This window comes from Phyllobates terribilis, unplaced genomic scaffold (assembly GCF_046119375.1).
Source record: "Phyllobates terribilis strain yellow unplaced genomic scaffold, ASM4611937v1 Scaffold_7__3_contigs__length_470593459, whole genome shotgun sequence".
Lineage (NCBI taxonomy): Eukaryota > Metazoa > Chordata > Amphibia > Anura > Dendrobatidae > Phyllobates > Phyllobates terribilis.
This window is the reverse complement of record NW_027362767.1, coordinates 57,988,103-58,005,480: the sequence shown is the minus strand read 5'-3', so window position 1 is coordinate 58,005,480 and position 17,378 is coordinate 57,988,103. Positions and strand designations below refer to the sequence as shown.

The following is a 17,378-nucleotide window of genomic DNA, read 5'->3' as shown; positions in this document are numbered from 1 at the left end:
ACTAATGCAAATGCTGTATTGGGGTCTACGGCACCAGATCACTGCAGCAATGGAAGCAGACGGGCAGGGACCACCTTAGCACGGGAGGAGGGGGGCGCTATATAGCATTTTAAAAGGGGCTTGTCCCGTCACACACTCCTGCCCAATCTGATGTCAGGCACGAGAAACTCAACTGCACATTGGGGTAATGTGCAAGGGTTTTATTCCAATTAATAGGGAGCAGATGCACACTGGGCGACCATTCAAATACCATCAGGTATCATAAGTCGAATTCCAATTATTAGGGCCCTCATTAACTCCCAGGGTGATGGCTGGATGCTACTACAGTTGTATCTCTCCTGCCCAATTTGATGTCAGGCATCGAGTAACGCGACTGCCCACTGGGGTCCTATTGCAATTAGTAGGGAGCAGATGCATGATGAGTGACCATTCAACTCCCATTGGGTATCATATATGGGTCCTATTCTAAATTAATAGGACCCTGCTTAACTCCCTGGGTGATGGCTGGATGCCACGGCAGTTGGATCTCTCCATTTCCGATGGCAAAATCGGACAGGAGGACAAGCCTGCACAACCAATGCAATGGGAGAAACTGGGGTTAATAACTTCCAAACTGCTCTTATCAGGCAGCTTCTTCTCAGCTGCTCTTATCAGGCAGCTTCTTCTCAGCTGCTCTTATCAGGCAGCTTTAAGATTTTATCACTTTATAGGAGGTCTTGGATTATTATATGCATTATAAGCAATGCAGCCTGCACCACGTTAACCACCTCGGATATGAAACAAGGGGGTTCTCTCTAATACAGTAAATGGATACCCATGATCTATATACACATTTTTTTGCATCCTTAAAGTGAGGAAACACTTTGGATCTTTCACAGTTGTAGTCATACAAAAATAAATTCTATGGATTAAAATCTTTTTAAGTGTTCACAGCAATCCCTGAGGAATAATACAACCAGCATGCTCGGCATATGCCCTCTCCAGCCACCAAAGTGCTAAGTGCTACAGGCGGGGGTGGGGGAGAATACGGCAGCTCAGCTAGATTTGGATAATTACCCCGGATTCTTTGGTTCACCGTCTCGTGAACTGCCTCCTTTCAGCTTCCTGACCAGCTTCTCGCTGCTGCGTCGTATGGAAGCTCGGAGTTTGCTAAAGGAACCGCTGCGTTTTAAAGATCCAGTGCCATCCTAGAACAGAAGGTTGAGACGGCGTGAAAAATGACATCGGTTATGTGCGGATTGGGAGAACATTTAGTATATAACTTATGAAGCTATCACTTAATATACAGCTGTAGCATTTGCTAAATTAAAAAGGGGTTAGTCCCACCTTCACAGATAGATATTGTCGGATAGTACGTGTAAAAACAAGCACTTTTGCAATTTACTGCTTATTAAAATTTGCATCCATTATTGAGATATTAACACTCCTGTTCTCTAGCAGTGGTGGTCGGTCTCCTAGGCAACGAGCTGTAAACAAGAAAAGTGTGAATATCTCAAAAACGGCTGAAAATTTTATTTAATAGTAAATCGCAAAAAAGTTGGCATTCACAAGCACTGTCTGACAAAACCCATTTATGAGGAGAATAACCCTTTAAAGGGGTTGTCTCGCATAGGCAATGTCTTGGGATACGTCTTAGAGGGGAGGCCACTGCTTTTAGCCCTTTCAGAATTCAGAGGAGAGACTTGCTATGTAAGAGCAACAGACCCCTCCTCCATCAACTCCATATTTCTTAATAGGGTATATGAAATGGGCTTACAAAATGGGACAACCCCTTTAAACAGGTTATCCCTTTCAGAAATCTTTTATATTACCAGTTCATTGTGAAACCCTCCTCCACCCCCCAAAAGACTGTGCATTACTCACCATCCCCAAGTCCAGTGCAGAGTCTCACCGCTGCTTATTGTCTGCAGCCAATCAATGAACTCAGCGGGGCTTCCCATATAGACAGCATGGGCTACTCAAAGTCACTGAGCTCAGTAATTGGCTGCCATGACATCACCGCTGCAGACAAACAGGGGAGAGAGGAAACGATGGAGACTCAAATCCGGACCCGGGGAGGGAAAGCAAAGCAAAGTTTCCTTTTATAGGATATTTGCACACAATGTCTTTCAGATGGATCTGCTTCTGTAAACCGCCTGATAAAGCGCTTAAGAAACGGAACGGAGCTTAAACTCGGCGCATTTTGTGCACCCCTATTGGAAGTTCAATTCCTGGTGTGAACATGAGTCTAAGGACCCCAAGTGACAACTTCTAGAGATCAATAACACGGGCCTTAGAAATGCACTCGGACCGGGACTTGCCTCCATAATAGGGGCACACAAACCGGTCCATGATATGCTGGTCTGAGACATAGTGCCCACAGACGTTGCGGCAGTGGGGATCGGGGCTGCTGTACTCCGCAGCACTAATTCAGTAGGAGAACGTCATCCCGTGCGCTCCAGTCGTTGCTGCATACATGAAACTTAAATATATTTCCTTTCACACCAAACAAACTGCAGCTTATAAATATAATTTTCTGAAACGTACCACAGCCATATGCATGGTTGGCTTGATGTTATATATCATTTTATTATATTGAGACAAAGTATAACAGGGCCATAAATTATCTGCTGCCCGCCATCATGTCTGAATCTGACACCTGCAGTATGTTAGACCCCAGCTATCTGCAAGCACAAGAGAGATAAATGTATGATTGCAGGTGGTCCGGCTGCGGAGATCCCCCACCAATCCGGAGGATGGAGCATGTGCGACCTCCACTCCTATAGGCAGTGAATGGAGCAGATGTCGCAAATGCTCACTGCTACTACCCCAGTTCTTGTGATTTGCTTTGGGAGGGGGTCCCAGCAGTCAGACCCCAGTCAATCATCTGGATAGGCGGAATATATTGTATATGGGACTTTCATCCACCAACTGATCAGGGCGAGTCTCAGGGTTGGGGAGGGGTCATCCACCAACTGATCAGGGCGAGTCTCAGGGTTGGGGAGGGGTCATCCACCAACTGATCAGGGCGAGTCTCAGGGTTGGGGAGGGGTCATCCACCAACTGATCAGGGCGAGTCTCAGGGTTGGGGAGGGGTCATCCACCAACTGATCAGGGCGAGTCTCAGGGTTGGGGAGGGGTCATCCACCAACTGATCAGGGCGAGTCTCATGGGGAAGGGGGAGGGTCATACACCAACTGATCAGGGCGAGTCTCAGGGTTGGGGAGGGGTCATCCACCAACTGATCAGGGCGAGTCTCATGGGGAAGGGGGGAGGGTCATACACCAACTGATCAGGTCGAGTCTCAGGGTTGGGGAGGGGTCATCCACCAACTGATCAGGGAGAGTCTCATGGGGAAGGGGGAGGGTCATACACCAATCGGTTGGTGGATGACACCCATCCCTGAGACCCGCACTGATCAGGGCAAGTCTCAGGGTTGGGGAGGGGTCATCCACCAACTGATCAGGGAGAGTCTCATGGGGAAGGGGGAGGGTCATACACCAATCGGTTGGTGGATGACACCCATCCCTGAGACCCGCACTGATCAGGGCAAGTCTCAGGGCTGGGGAGGGGGGGGGGGGGGGTCATCCACCAACCGATCAGGGCGGGTCTCACAGGGGATGGGTCATCCACCAACCGATCAGAAAGTTATCTCACAGAACCCCTTTAATCCCAGTAGGGTTCATATTGCATAACAACCATGGTTAGCCTTCCAGGGAGCTGGTCGGTCTCCAGATCACTCTGTTCAAATGGGATATCTGGCAACTCTCATTTCCACATAGGGAGGTAAGAGGCACTGCAGCTGGGGCATCCATCATAACACCCGTCAGGCTTTATGCATGTGCCCAGCGCCACTCCTCCATTAGGTAAGTGGTGCTGATGACGTTGTGGTTCTACATACCAGCGTGGATAATTGGTAGGTATCGTTTTGAGTAGAGATGGAAACCCTCTTATCGGACAGGTGTGAGATACTTGGCAAGCGATTGATGTATGCTCCGACGTTAGCGCCTCTCGCCCCTTTAGGCAAAAATGGAGCCTTAGCAGGACATTCACCACTTTTCTCCTGCTTTGTGGTTGTCCACATTGAGGAATTTAGAAACTCTCCAAGTTTTGTGTCTTGCAGATAAGGTCCCCAGGACAAGTTAGCAAGAAAGAAAACCAAGCAGACAAGAAGAAGCAGACGGAGGTCAGGTGGAGAGAGTTTATTAGAAGGTAGAAAGACTTATACACAAATCACCATACACTTTAAGGATTAGTAGAAGAAGCACAACTGCCATGAAGTCACACTAAAGACTGAACGAGCTCTAAATCCAGTGAAGACTCAACGCCAGAGACCCATGAAGCCAAAGTTGGATGGTAACCACACCATGGGTCTCCACGTCCGGGTTCAAGCACTTGCAGAACATGCTTTGTAATTCTACAGCGTACAGGTGGTCTGGTTAGAGGTCCACTTCATGCCGTTAACGGACCCAGAGATTATTAGTTACCTTCCATGAGAGAGCGGCTAGCTGAGAAGTGCTTTCCTAGTGACGTAATACATTATAATAACACATGGCTTCATGGTCAGGTTACAATTCTCCATTGCTAGATTACAGTTTGGACAAAGCTACAGATATACAGTGTTAAGAAAAAAAAAAAAGAAAAGAAGTGTCAGCTCTTGTGGTGGAAATGGTCAATTTACAAAAGGAAGTGCGTATGACAGCGTGGACGGGGATCCTACAAAAGTGCTAGACACTGCACTCCGTACTGGAGAGAGAGGTTAAAGCTTGAAGATGGAGCACGTCCGTCATGCAGGAGACAGAATTAGTATCACACAAGGCATCTACGCCTGTGGAGAGGAAATGGAAAAAGAGAGAGAAAAGAACATCTCCATGAAAACACTGGAGAGGTAATTCACAGTTTTCCCCCTTCAGACAGTATTTCTAGGTCGCATGGCCCAGAGGACATCACGATCTGGTCATTTGAAGAAATTAAAGCTTTAACTTCTGCCCAGATATCTGGAAAGGGTATGAGTAAAGAGCTACTTAAAGGGGAAAACCATTTGTTCTATGCACGTATGGTTGGCAAGGGACTGCCATTTCCAATCACCACTGATCAGGGATCTATACTCAGACAACCCCTTCTCAATATGTTTCCACCCAGTAAACACCACCTATACCCATCTCCAGTGCTGTTCCAGCACTGGCTCTCCCGAGGCTCTAGTGACATTGTGTCATGCAATCCCTGTGGCCAATCAGTGCTGGCTTCACTCTTCTCTCCTACAGACGTAACTGACATCCGGAGGGCAGGAGACACCAGCCACAGCTCTCACTTCATCTGGATGTCTGATCTGTCCAAAGGAGGGGAGAGTGAAGTCAGCACTGATTGGCCACAGGGATTGCATGACATAATGGCACGAGAGCCCATGCTAGCACAGAAGGGGAGTATTTTACTGGGAGGGGGACATAGGGATTGAGAAGGGGTTGTCGGAACTGTGGACAACTCCCTTAAAAACCAGTTAGCGCACAAAGTTCTGTTACTGACAAATCAGACTTTTAATAGGAGTTGAGCAATGATTTGTAGGAGTAGTCTGTAAATGTGGAGCCCTGCATACTCCAGTCGGCAGACATCCCCGATGTCACGCAACGTCATCACGTCCTCCACAGAGCTCCGGTCCGGCTGCTGCGGAGTACAGACCAGGCTCCTGCAAATCGTTTTGCTCAATTCTAGCTTATAAGCATTAAAAGGGGGGTTGTCTTATACACAACCTGTATTGCCTACCCACAGGATAGATAATAAGTGTATGATCGCTGCGGGTATAACTGAGAACGGGGGTCTTAAAAGTTCTTTGTAAATGTAAATGTGCAACCGCTGCAGCATTCATAGACTACAGGAAGTGGCTGCACATGTTCACCGCTGCCTCCGTCACACCAGTGACTTCGGGACCCTCGCTCTCCAGTTAAGGAGTCTCGGCGGTGATTATCCATTTGCTGTCTATGCTGAGGACTGTTACTTACACTCTAAAGTGAAGGGGTTGCCCCATAACAAATCTCTGCAGAGTGGCAAAGGCGGCTGACCTTGATCATGAACTTTAAATGGATTTCTCCTTTAAGGGCTCAGATATAGGAACCAACATGGACCAGGTTAAGAAAGGCAGTATATTGTAGAGGCCAAGTATCTAATCTATTAGCAAAGGGAGACCAAAAGTCACAATGCAAATCACTTATAGCAGACACATCATGGATATATTCTGTGTGACCAGTGTTACAAGGTTATGGGCCCATACATAATACTTGTATTAAATATACAGGAACATATTCTGGTTTCTCCGCGGGTTCATATATTGCATCCTACAAATACACTATATAGAGAGTAATACAGCCAGAGGGAAGCACCCCCAAGCATTGGGCTCCCTCAGTAGATGGGGTGGACGGGAGCTGATGGCAAATTACTACTGGAACCAGGTAGGAATATATTCTTGGGACTGGTATAAGTGACTTTTGCATTGCAAGCAGCAATAGGGACTACATGCAACGATTACATGAACATGCAGAAAAATAAAGAAAACAAGGTGTGTGAATGGAAGGCGACAATTAAAGAAGCATTTTGTGATGAGGACGGGTAGAACGAGCTTCAGCAAACGTCAGGATATTTATCTGTGATGATCGGAGGCCGTCTCATGGGATCAGACATGCAAACCATCGCGTGTACAACCAAAAAGTGACCATGCCAGAAATCGGATTTTGTTGAGTACCTCTTGCTAAAATCCCTAAAACAGTTTTGTATCCAGATAAACTCCCTGCACTTCCATGTGGATGGCGACAGCTTGTATATTCTGAGGGTCCGGGGGGCTTTATACGGCAGCGGCCACAGCAGAATTGATTGCTGAATTCACGTGATTAGTGAATCTGCTGCTCGGCTTGTTTCCATTTAAAAAAGGAGTTATAGTCACAAGACAACCCCGTTAAATAACATTAAAGGGGTATTCCAACCTTACAATGATGCCATCTAGTTATGAAGGGGAATGATTTAGTGCTGCGCACCCTTTAAACCGTGCCCATGCTCATTTGTACTGTGGGGAACATCAGCGCCACTGCATAGGGAAACAGTCAGCAATTTTCATCTCTCTAAACAGCCGACAACGCTGCAAAGAGGAGGAGAGCAGTGTCGTCCTACCTGGAGTGATGTTCCTGGAGGTTGCACTACTAAGAAGTCGGCATTTTAAAGCCCCCCCAGATGCCACAATTGCAGGCGGAGGGCTCCACAGACCTTTCCCCTAAGAGTGATGACACTAGTGTTCAATACGGAGTGGGAAGACGAGAGCCGGAGGAATGTTAAAATGGAGATTCCTGGGTTTATACTGCTCTTCCTAGTCCCTCTACAGCAGCTCTCAGGGGGTCCAAAAGTGTAAAAGGTCAGCCCCGGCGATCATAAAGAGAAGGCGTATGGTTAGGAAAGATGAATAACCCCTTTAAACTATAGGCAATAGCTAGTATTTCAAGCCCCTTTACTGTCTCCAACTCCCACCTAAAACTTCACTTTTAACCCATTTGTGAGCTTTTGGCATGAAAAGATGGAGCCGACATACATCATGCATCTTACAAAGTCATGCAAGAACGTATCACAGGCAGAAAACGCTGTAATAAAACGACACAACATAAAGTATATGGGATGTGGTACGTTTCTCTCGGAACACAAGAAAAGAAAATATGGCATGATGTAACCAAAATAAAAAGATCGGACGAGGTTGGGGAGTCATATGGGGGTCACAAATAACATCCTGGCTTCATAGTCAATGTCACCTTCACCCCCGGCTAACAGAAGAGTTGGCGCTTCCAGAATCCTGTTCTATTAAGTGCGGCCCCATAAGTTAATAACACATCATGGGGGTGGGGGGTTCATGATGGGTTAATTTCATTAAAGGGGCCGTGACACAGACCTAGAAATACTGTTGTAAATGCCCTTATCTAATATTTGCATGTTAGGCAAAGACACGTTTAATACAGAACATGCGGAGTCCAGCAGAAATGAAGGGAAGAGTACAGTACACAGTTTATGAATCAGCAGAATATATGAGGCAGGGTCCCGAGCGGCACACGATTATTATAGGAAATTGTGCAGAAGTGGAAACGATGCTGATTGAGTGTCTGGCTGCAAAGGAAACTACGAGGAAGATAGTGACTAGATGTTGTATTCCTACATCTAAGAAGCCCGTCCCTTGCAGCGGCTTCTACAGGGGAGACCACCGCAGGACCACCAGAACAAGAGACGCGATTAGGAGTCCCAAGGGGTAAATTATTGGTGAGGCTCTGATTGAGTCCCCAGAAAAGAAGTGGTCGAGCATGCACAATCCCTCTTTTTAAAGAGGACCGGTCACTTGTCTTAATTTATTACCAGGTGTAAATGCCGCTGTTCTCCTGAATCCGGCGTTGCTTTCCTTTTGTTTCTGCGCCTCTCCGTTCCCCAGATATGGCCTCCTATTCATTGTATATAAATCTGGGTGTGGTCCTCAAGAACACACCCTCTGAGGTGAGGACCACGCCCACTAGGCCAACAAGACCAGATCTAAATACAGATAAGAAAAGGCCATACCTCAAGAACAGAGAGGCGTGGGAACAAAAGGAAAATAACTCTGGATTCAGGAGATCAGTGGCATTTATACCAGGTAAAAAAATTTACATATTTATGACAAGAGACACGTCTCCTTTAAGAGTGAATGGAAGATACAGAAATGTCAAAGTAAGCTCTGGCAATTATCCTAATCTGATATTAGTGAAATTATAGTCCTGGACGATCCCCTTAAGGAAGATCAATGATATATAAATGGCAGAATTCTGAGCTCCGCAAGGCAACAATCAAAATTATGCAGATTTCCTTGAAGATGTGAAACTACTTACAGGCATGCAATCTCTTATCCAGTAAATCATTTTGTAACCGGCCCGATCTGGTGAATAATGAGGGTCATTGAAATAAAAAAAATGTACTGTGTCAAATTATATAAAAAAAAATATATTTTTTTTTTCCTAAGAGATGCCATGCCTGTAGTGAATGGTAATGAAATCTAGGTAATGGGAACAGGTGGTAACTAAAAAGGTGAGTGCTCTACTCCTACTAATGGCGATTTGGGTAGAGGATGACCCGGGACAGTCAATCAGCATCACAGGACAAGGAGAGGAGGTCAGGTGAGAGATTATCAGGCGGGAGGCTTATTCTGGTTATTACAGATCACAGTAGCATGCGGATCACATTGAGGAGTTTTCGGACGGGTCTGGCCGGCCATTACTTGCCCGCACTGTGTACTGCACTTACCCCGTTCCACTCTACGCTCATACTCACTTCCTCCCCTCCGTCAGGACCGCTCTCGTACTTTACCACGTCCAGACTCTCTCGGCTCCTCCTTTTCTCGATGCTTTCTGGGTCGTTTAACACTTCGGCCACTCGCTGCTTGTGAACATTGTCTAGTCCCTGTGAGACAGGACCCTTGCGTTACAAGTAAAAAAGGAAAAAGCCCCTGAGATGTAAGTAAGGAAGGCAGAAAAGTGACGTACAAAAAACGTCAAAGCCTGGAAAGGAAAGCCGGATCTTCCCTCTCAGGAGGCATGCACATACGGCACGAACACCTTCACAATATCATGACACACACGTGATCCATGCAGCTTGAAACGACGTGACAACTGTGCTCTAACATGGAAAAAAACAGGGGTCTTTCCCAGGGTCCTCCGATCATTTCCCAATACTAAAGAGCATGTGATCAGGTGATCGCTGCCTCTGGCTGTACGTTTTCCCTACAGTGCACTCTGCTGGCAAAATGAAGTATTACAAGCTGGCCACTGAAATCAATGCTAGACAGGCTTTGTTCACTGTCTTAGTACCAATTTAGTGATTTTCTCAGCAATTTTTACTATTTCTGTTAGCCCACTTTGAAAGTGGACATTGGCTTATCCCCTATTTGGTAGCAACCCTGTCATTTTTATGTGAAGTGTACAGGCATTACTAATCAGTCTAGCAGAGGGGTGTGCACAAAAATAAAAAAAAATAATAAAAAGACCACCTCTCAACAGCTGTGAAATCATTGGGGCACCACATGCCCAGCGCAGATACCAATCTATGGGATTATGGCTCTGGCAGAGCCATCTAATGGAGTATAAGGAGAAGTTCCCACAGTGAGATGCTCTGCACCCATTAACTAAAGTAGGTTACTTGCATTGTTTTAAAAAATATGCAGCGTAAAAAACTCTCCGAAAAACTCATCAGGAGAACGGAGCCCGAGAGGGAAGTTGTCACACTTTATACTGATGATCTCACTAGTCTCACGTTCGTAGGATAAAAATTTAGACCGAAAATTGGCTTTTTCCCGTTACACAGAAAAACAGACTGATGAATGCATGCAACTACAGCAATACCCCATCAATGCAAATTACAAAAATGCACACAACAAAAACTGGAATTTTATTTTATTTTTTTTAAGCTAATGTTTCAAGGGAACCTGCCAACATGTAGTAGTGGAAAGGTTTATGGAGGCTTGTCTCCTAAGAAAAATGGATTTATTTTTTTTTTTTTTAATTTGCAGAAATCCAATGTGCCTGTCATCAGAAATCTAGCATTGAAGATATATGCAAATTATGCTGGAAGTGCACTGGGGGTGTGCCAATGCACTTGCAAGCAGTCCAAATAGACCGACGTGCTTCCATAGCTAGATTTCCCCAGTTATTGCCCCCTCTCAGTATCACAGGGATGAAGCACTCACAACAATCACGATACGACACCACGATTTGCCACTTACCTGTTTCCGTGACCTCATCGCCGCTTCCTCTAGTGTTTCAGCAGCTTCAAACTTGCCCTGACGTCTATAAAGTGCTCCGAGGTTTTTCAGGGTTGTGGTCACTGTTGGGCTGGACACATAAGAGACTTATTTTTAGACAAAGCGCATGCACAAAGAGTGCACAGTTTTCAGCACACTGTCTGGTTGAAGATAAAAAGTTTTGCATATTGTGCAAAATGCAGATACCGCTGCAAGAGGATTCCCCAGGGGGGATAAAAGAAGATTTTGGCCAGTGACACCACAACCAGCCAAGCATTTACCCTGCAGCGACTGCTATGGAGGAAATGTAATTACATGGCGGCCATTTAGATAAATAAACAGATTAAGGGCGGTTCGAGTCTGCCAACAGGATTGGCTCTTAGAGGAGGGTCGCGGCGGTCCTGGTCCTTCTTTATAAAGGTCAACAATTTTCCAATAATGTATATAGGTAGTATAGGCAGGCGCTAAGTTCATGAGAGAACCCTGTTAACAGGAGGGATTCACTGTTTGGGACTTAGGAAGGGAACCCCCTGTCTTGGAGGATGTCTCGGTATTTGATGGACATCCCATTGATACTTGCAATAGAACAGAAAAATCAATGTTTCGGCCGTGCAGGGCCTTTATCAAGTCATAAAAAAAAAAAAAAAAAAGCTATGCATGGCTGATAAAAGCCCTGCGCGGCCAAAACATTGTGATTTTTCGTTACCAATGGAGGACGTCTGGTGCCCTGGTTCCTGAATTTCTCGGCCATCCCGTTGATGTCAATGTCTACCGTGTAATGCATCCTTTCATCTGGGGAGGTGCTACAAGGATCTACAACTAATCACAGTTGATCTTTGGGGTTGGGAGCAGCAGGACACCCTGTGATCAGCTGATTGTTGCATGGTCCTTTTAACAAAAGAAGGGATTGTGCAAAGTAGACAACCCCTTCATCCATTAGCTGCTTTTAAAGTGACGGCTGCAGTTGTGTTTCTGCCATTTTTAGATCATCCATGTGACACTCTTACCTGTCAACTTTGCATGCTTTATACCAGCCTCCGTATTCTCCGAACGTGCCATCCTTCTGTTTCCCCTAAGAGAAACACATTCCGATTCATACACAACATCATAGAGGAGTGTTGTGCTGTAAATTACCAGCTCTGATATAATCATGTATGGACCCAAAACGAGTAATAAAATACTCTATGCGAGCAACCACTGCTTTTGGAGAACCCATATATAAGGTCCAGTGAATCTTATTTTGGTAAAACTTACTTTGAATTTTTCTCTTTCTTCAGCGTGCATCCAGATTGGTTTATTTTCATCTGCAAAGCAAAAGAAAATCAAAAAGTAAAAAAAAATAAAATGAGCAGATCATGTCAGCAGAACGTCACTTCCAAGGTGTTAATTTTAATTAGGAGCACAGTCCTTACCGTCCACAGATCCAAACTCCCTTTCGTGTGCTCGGGTCAGGATCTCCTTGTACAAAGTCTCAGCCTGCTTAAACTTGCCTTGTTTCAGGTAACAAGAAGCCTGGAACGAGGGAGAAGATTTTCAGGGCTTCGGTATGATTATAAGGAGCAGGACACACAGGCAGGCGCGGTTAGGAACTTACCAGATTGTTCTTGGTTTTTGCCACGTTTGGGTCGTCCGGTCCCAGTTTGGTTTGGTAGATCTCCAGCGCTCTCTGGTAGTAATACTCCACTTCTTCATATTTGCCTTGGTTCTGACACAGCAGCGCCAGGTTGTTCAGCTGCTTTGCTACATCTGGGTGGTCCTTGCCCAGCACCTAAGGAGTTCATCAAAAGGTATTCAAGATGTGCTTTTGCCCCCTATAAAAGTCCCTGACCCCAAGAGTATTGAGAATGACAACCTCTGCCCTTCTGAAAAGGAGCAGAGAAGAGCCTCGGCTGTCGGTAAGATCTACCGCAATGATATTGCAGAGCGCTCTGCCTCAGAGACAGACGGACGTCCGTGGTAAAGGCTAATCAATACCTTAGAACATTATTAATGCATTTTATGCAATAAGTTCAATATAACACTTCTAGTCCCTTTAGGTTGAAGAAGTTATCAGCAGCGGGTTGAGTTCAACTCCACTCGCTGCTGTTAGAAGATGACTGTGTAACACAGCCATCATCTGCCAGGAGTGGGGAATGCCGAGCCTGCTCCAGACTTGTACGCCGGATTTACGGAAGGGGCGGGTTAAAAGAATTCAGTAAGAATTGCTGAGCTAGCTAGCACAATTCTGGGCAAAAATATCGCCCGTATACGCCGAGAAGTATCAGAAGGCCCTTGTTTTGAGCGCTCACCTTGGCTTTTAAAACAAAATGTTGGCCAGAAAGTCAGCGGCAAGTGTAGATTTCTGGCAGCTTTAGTTACCAGACCAATGGTGACGTGAACTATTACTCAGGAGAATCCGCTACCTCCTCCAGAAAACACCGCTGCCATACAACACCCATGGGTTGATCTTCTGCGCCATGCCCTAAACAGCGTCTGTGGCTGCAACCATTGCCTCCATGTGTGGCAGGTAGCGGTGACTTACCTTTTCCCGAATCTCCAAGGCTCTCTTGCATAAAGGTTCGGCTTCCTTGTACTTCCCCCGTTTCCCATAGAGTACAGCGAGGTTATTAAGGGTGGCTGCAACCTGCAAATTTATAAAGACACCTCTTAATATCCAAAGGCGGCGATCTCAGCACGATCACAAAGCACAAGATGTCTCCGAGGACGAGGGCAGAAAATCAATTCAGACCAAGATGTGAGAAAAGGAGGAATTAACATTAAAAGAGGCAGAAGATGTGTCAGTGTGGACGAAATTACATTACACGACAATAGATCATTCCCAGAAGCAAAAATGAACGACTGATTGCACAGAAGACGGAGATCGGACGTAACTGGGGGACAGGATTCGAGGGACATGTGGATTTCAACAATGAGAGCCATTACTGATGCAAGATGGGTGCAGCAGTGACAGCATTTATTACCGCAGTCGCCACCTAGTGTAATTGGCCTTTACAAGATCCATCTTGTTCGGCAGCAGCAAAAAAAAAACAAAAAACTTGGAGTTGCTACATCCACTTACATGAGGAGTCTAAAATAAAAATGCAATCTCCGCTGGACGTACAATGCCGACACCAATAATTAATGGTTCTCTTAAAGACGGCCTGACAGCGCTCCTTTATATTTTTAGCAGGGAAATAATTTAAAAGAGCAACTTTTGCAAAAACAAAAAATCCTTCTGTTATTCCTCCTGGAAATGTATGACTAAACTGATAACTGGGTGTAAAGAGCAGTCACACCCTCTATATTTCTGACAGCGTCCGTCATAAGGACAAAGCTGGTGCCCATTTACAGATGGAACAACAGAGCAACCGTACAACGCCAAGTTCTAAGAAAAGTTGCATTTTACAGGCAGGTGTGAGGAGAGCAGGCGGGTCCTGTCTTCATTTCCGAAATCAACTGCAGATTTTGCATCGTTTCTTGCGACAGACGTATATAAATGTCCACATCTACAGCGGCAGAAAAATCAGTAAAGCGGCAGATTTTTTCAGCTGGGTCAGAAGTGGCAGGTTTGTTGCAGAAATTTCAGTGAAAATCAAGTTTTGATCATTAGTGGTGTTCTTCTGGTGATTTCTACAAGCCCCATTTAGGCAATTGGGATGGTTGTAAAAATATCAGAAGTAAACCAGTGCTGGAGCAAGGACCGCGGCATAAAGCGCCGGGTGCGGTGCCAATTAGAGATGATTGACATGTGGAGTGCAGACTTCTGTATGACCCCTACCTGACGCTTCTAGGAATCAGCCGGGTCATTAGTAATCTGTCCTGTTGAGTTTAATGTTAACACTTTAAAAGCGCAAATTAGAAAGTCCGAGATGGAAGGATTAATAAAAAAAAAACCACGATACTGACCGCCGGGTGATCTTTTCCTAAGGTCTTCTCACGAATAGCGAGGGCATCGTTCAACAGATTGGCAGCATCTTTGTATTTGTTCTGGTCCCTGGAACACGGTAAGAGAAGGATAAGGCAGAGTTCACACGTTGCAGAGGCGCCGCGGCACCGACGTGCAGCAAGTCTGGCTCCAAATGTGAATAATACCTGTACACCAGAGCCAGTATGTTCAGCATCGTGGCGACATCGGGGTGATCGTGGCCAGAGGTCTTCTCAAGGTCTTCCAGAGCTTGCTTGCAGAGCGGCACAGCAACTTCATACCTTCCCTGGGACGCATACTGGATCACCAGATTATGGAGGGTCCTTAGTCGTGCTGGGATCTCATAGCCACCTTGCTGGGCAGCGGCGGCCGCGCTGCTGTGGGGCTGTTGTACTGCGAACACCAAAAAAGGTCAAAATTAATTTAACATGAAAGTGGAAATTACCGAATATTGTGGCATCAATGAAAGCATTTTTTTTTTTTTTTTTTTTTTTTTTTACCTCTCACCAGATTTATTAATCTCGAGCTGCCATCACTGCTGCACAATCACTGTGTGCATTATCCTTCCATTAAAATGCTATTAGCCAGTGACGTCACAGTCGACCGCCGCTACTAGCCAGTGACGTCACAGTCGACCGCCGCTACTAGCCAGTGACGTCACAGTCGACCGCCGCTACTAGCCAGTGACGTCACAGTCGACCGCCGCTACTAGCCAGTGACGTCACAGTCGACCGCCGCTACTAGCCAGTGACGTCACAGTCGACCGCCGCTACTAGCCAGTGACGTCACAGTCGACCGCCGCTACTAGCCAGTGACGTCACAGTCGACCGCCGCTACTAGCCAGTGACGTCACAGTCGACCGCCGCTACTAGCCAGTGACGTCACAGTCGACCGCCGCTACTAGCCAGTGACGTCACAGTCGACCGCCGCTACTAGCCAGTGACATCACAGTCGACCGCCGCTACTAGCCAGTGACGTCACAGTCGACCGCCACTACTCAAAGTATTGGGTTAATAAACAAGCTGCTGTGAAATCAATGTGCATTATTCCCAAACTGTGACATCACTGTGTGCAAACGCATCACTATCTGTTACTAGTGTTTTGTGACATCATATAGTGCATTATCCCTGTATAGTGACATCACTGTGTGCATCATCCCACCACTCTTATTTTGCACCGTGACTATCATCCCCCGTCCTGTGATGTCACAGTGTGTATCGTCTCTATATTGTGACATCACTGTGTGCATTATTCAGGTTCTGTGCTCATGCTGGTAAAAATGGCGGCAGAGCTGTGATGTCACTGTGCGCAGTTTCTGCAGTGTAAGTATATAAGGAGAAGGGGATCTGGTGCCGGATGCGGTTCCTTGACCATTTGATGGACATGCAACTTACTTCCCGGCCCTTGATCGTCGTCATCATTAGGGAAGAGGTCATCCAGAGGTTCCTTAGAAGAGTCACTGTCTTTATCATCCTTTAAAAAAAATAAAAAAATCCTAAGAATCAAAATACCATCCCCCTCCACCCTTCACTACATGACATTTATATTGATTTTTATGCCATTTTCAGCCTTTCCATGTGAACCGTTTTTAGCACGTATTATGTGTTTTATACCAGCAGATGACATTGCACGGCCATCACTATCCACAATACATACCAGTATATGGAAATACAGAGGCACGGACTAATAACTGGTATAATATCTACATCAATTCTGCATCCTGTCCTCCATAGCAGCAGAATAAACCGTAGCTCAATATATTCCAATGAGCGTGACTTGCAGCCTCATCTGGTCTTCCACACTGAGGGTAGTAGTCACTGTACAAGTACACAGTACCATGCTAGAACTAGGAGGGTGCATGGATGATGTGCATGGTCCTAACGCCAGTTTACCTGTTTATATAACCATTGCCTTGAGAGCAAATTGATTGTCAGCGGTATGGACAATAGTCTGTGCCCGCAGGATGAAAGTCATGCAAACCTGCCAGCCTTTGCAGCTCCTGAAGAGGCGTCAGAGATGATGGCAGGTTTGCACGACTCCCATTCAGCGGACTCGGACTATAGACCATAGACCAGGGGGCTGCAAAACTATTCGCTCATCTGTAATCGGTATTAATGGATGAAAAGTCTCCATAGTGAGCACAAGTGACTCATCGGACTCTAGGCTGGCAAATGAGAGTCAGCGCTGTCACTTAAAGGGCTCAGTCGTCCGTGGAATTTGGTCCGATCGCGGATCGTAATGCACGGACTGGCCGCGGATTTCCTGACCTGAGCGTGACGGCCTTATAGAAATATATGAAGCAGTCACGCTCGGGTCAGGAGAGCTGCGGCCAGTCTGTGCTTATTCCGTTTGGCATGGATGTCTGAATGATCCTTAAAGAGAAGCATGCAGCGCTAATGAGGTGTTTGTTTTAACAAGTACTTCAATTTCTGACTTTTGAAGGATCCTCTTACAACTTTGCATTATGCGTTTCCTCTGTTATTCCTCCCGTGTGTCTCTATAAGCGCTGCACAGTCAGCACTGCTCGGATAGTGTCCGACGGTGTCCAATTCAGATATTTTACTTTTCTTCCAGATGCCCTCATCCAACCAGAAGTGGTTGGCAACTACTAACATGCCAGCCAAGCCTTGCATTAATATGTTCCCTGATCATTGGCTATGGAGAAGGATCAGCCGGCGGAAGCAATTTCCGACTGGCATATATCGTATAGACAAT

The 17,378-nt window shown here is 46.0% G+C and overlaps 1 protein-coding gene across 9 annotated transcripts in view; it reads right to left on the bottom strand.

The window, feature by feature from the left end:
• KLC1 (kinesin light chain 1) overlaps positions 1 to 17,378 on the bottom strand; it is a 46,688-nt gene that overhangs the window by 7,363 nt on the left and 21,947 nt on the right. For 2 of the 9 annotated variants that reach the window (XM_073638611.1, XM_073638615.1), the window contains exons 4-14: positions 16,058 to 16,136; positions 14,831 to 15,056; positions 14,645 to 14,732; positions 13,281 to 13,382; positions 12,354 to 12,527; positions 12,172 to 12,271; positions 12,014 to 12,063; positions 11,767 to 11,831; positions 10,742 to 10,850; positions 9,268 to 9,438; positions 1,057 to 1,187 (exon numbers count right to left, since the gene is read on the bottom strand). In XM_073638611.1, the coding sequence (XP_073494712.1) occupies positions 1,057 to 1,187; positions 9,268 to 9,438; positions 10,742 to 10,850; positions 11,767 to 11,831; positions 12,014 to 12,063; positions 12,172 to 12,271; positions 12,354 to 12,527; positions 13,281 to 13,382; positions 14,645 to 14,732; positions 14,831 to 15,056; positions 16,058 to 16,136 (1,295 nt within the window). Of the gene's footprint in view, positions 1 to 1,056; positions 1,188 to 4,166; positions 4,808 to 9,267; positions 9,439 to 10,741; positions 10,851 to 11,766; positions 11,832 to 12,013; positions 12,064 to 12,171; positions 12,272 to 12,353; positions 12,528 to 13,280; positions 13,383 to 14,644; positions 14,733 to 14,830; positions 15,057 to 16,057; positions 16,137 to 17,378 lie in introns of those variants that run through there. The other 7 variants (XM_073638612.1, XM_073638616.1, XM_073638614.1 and 4 more) reach the window with 5 other exon arrangements.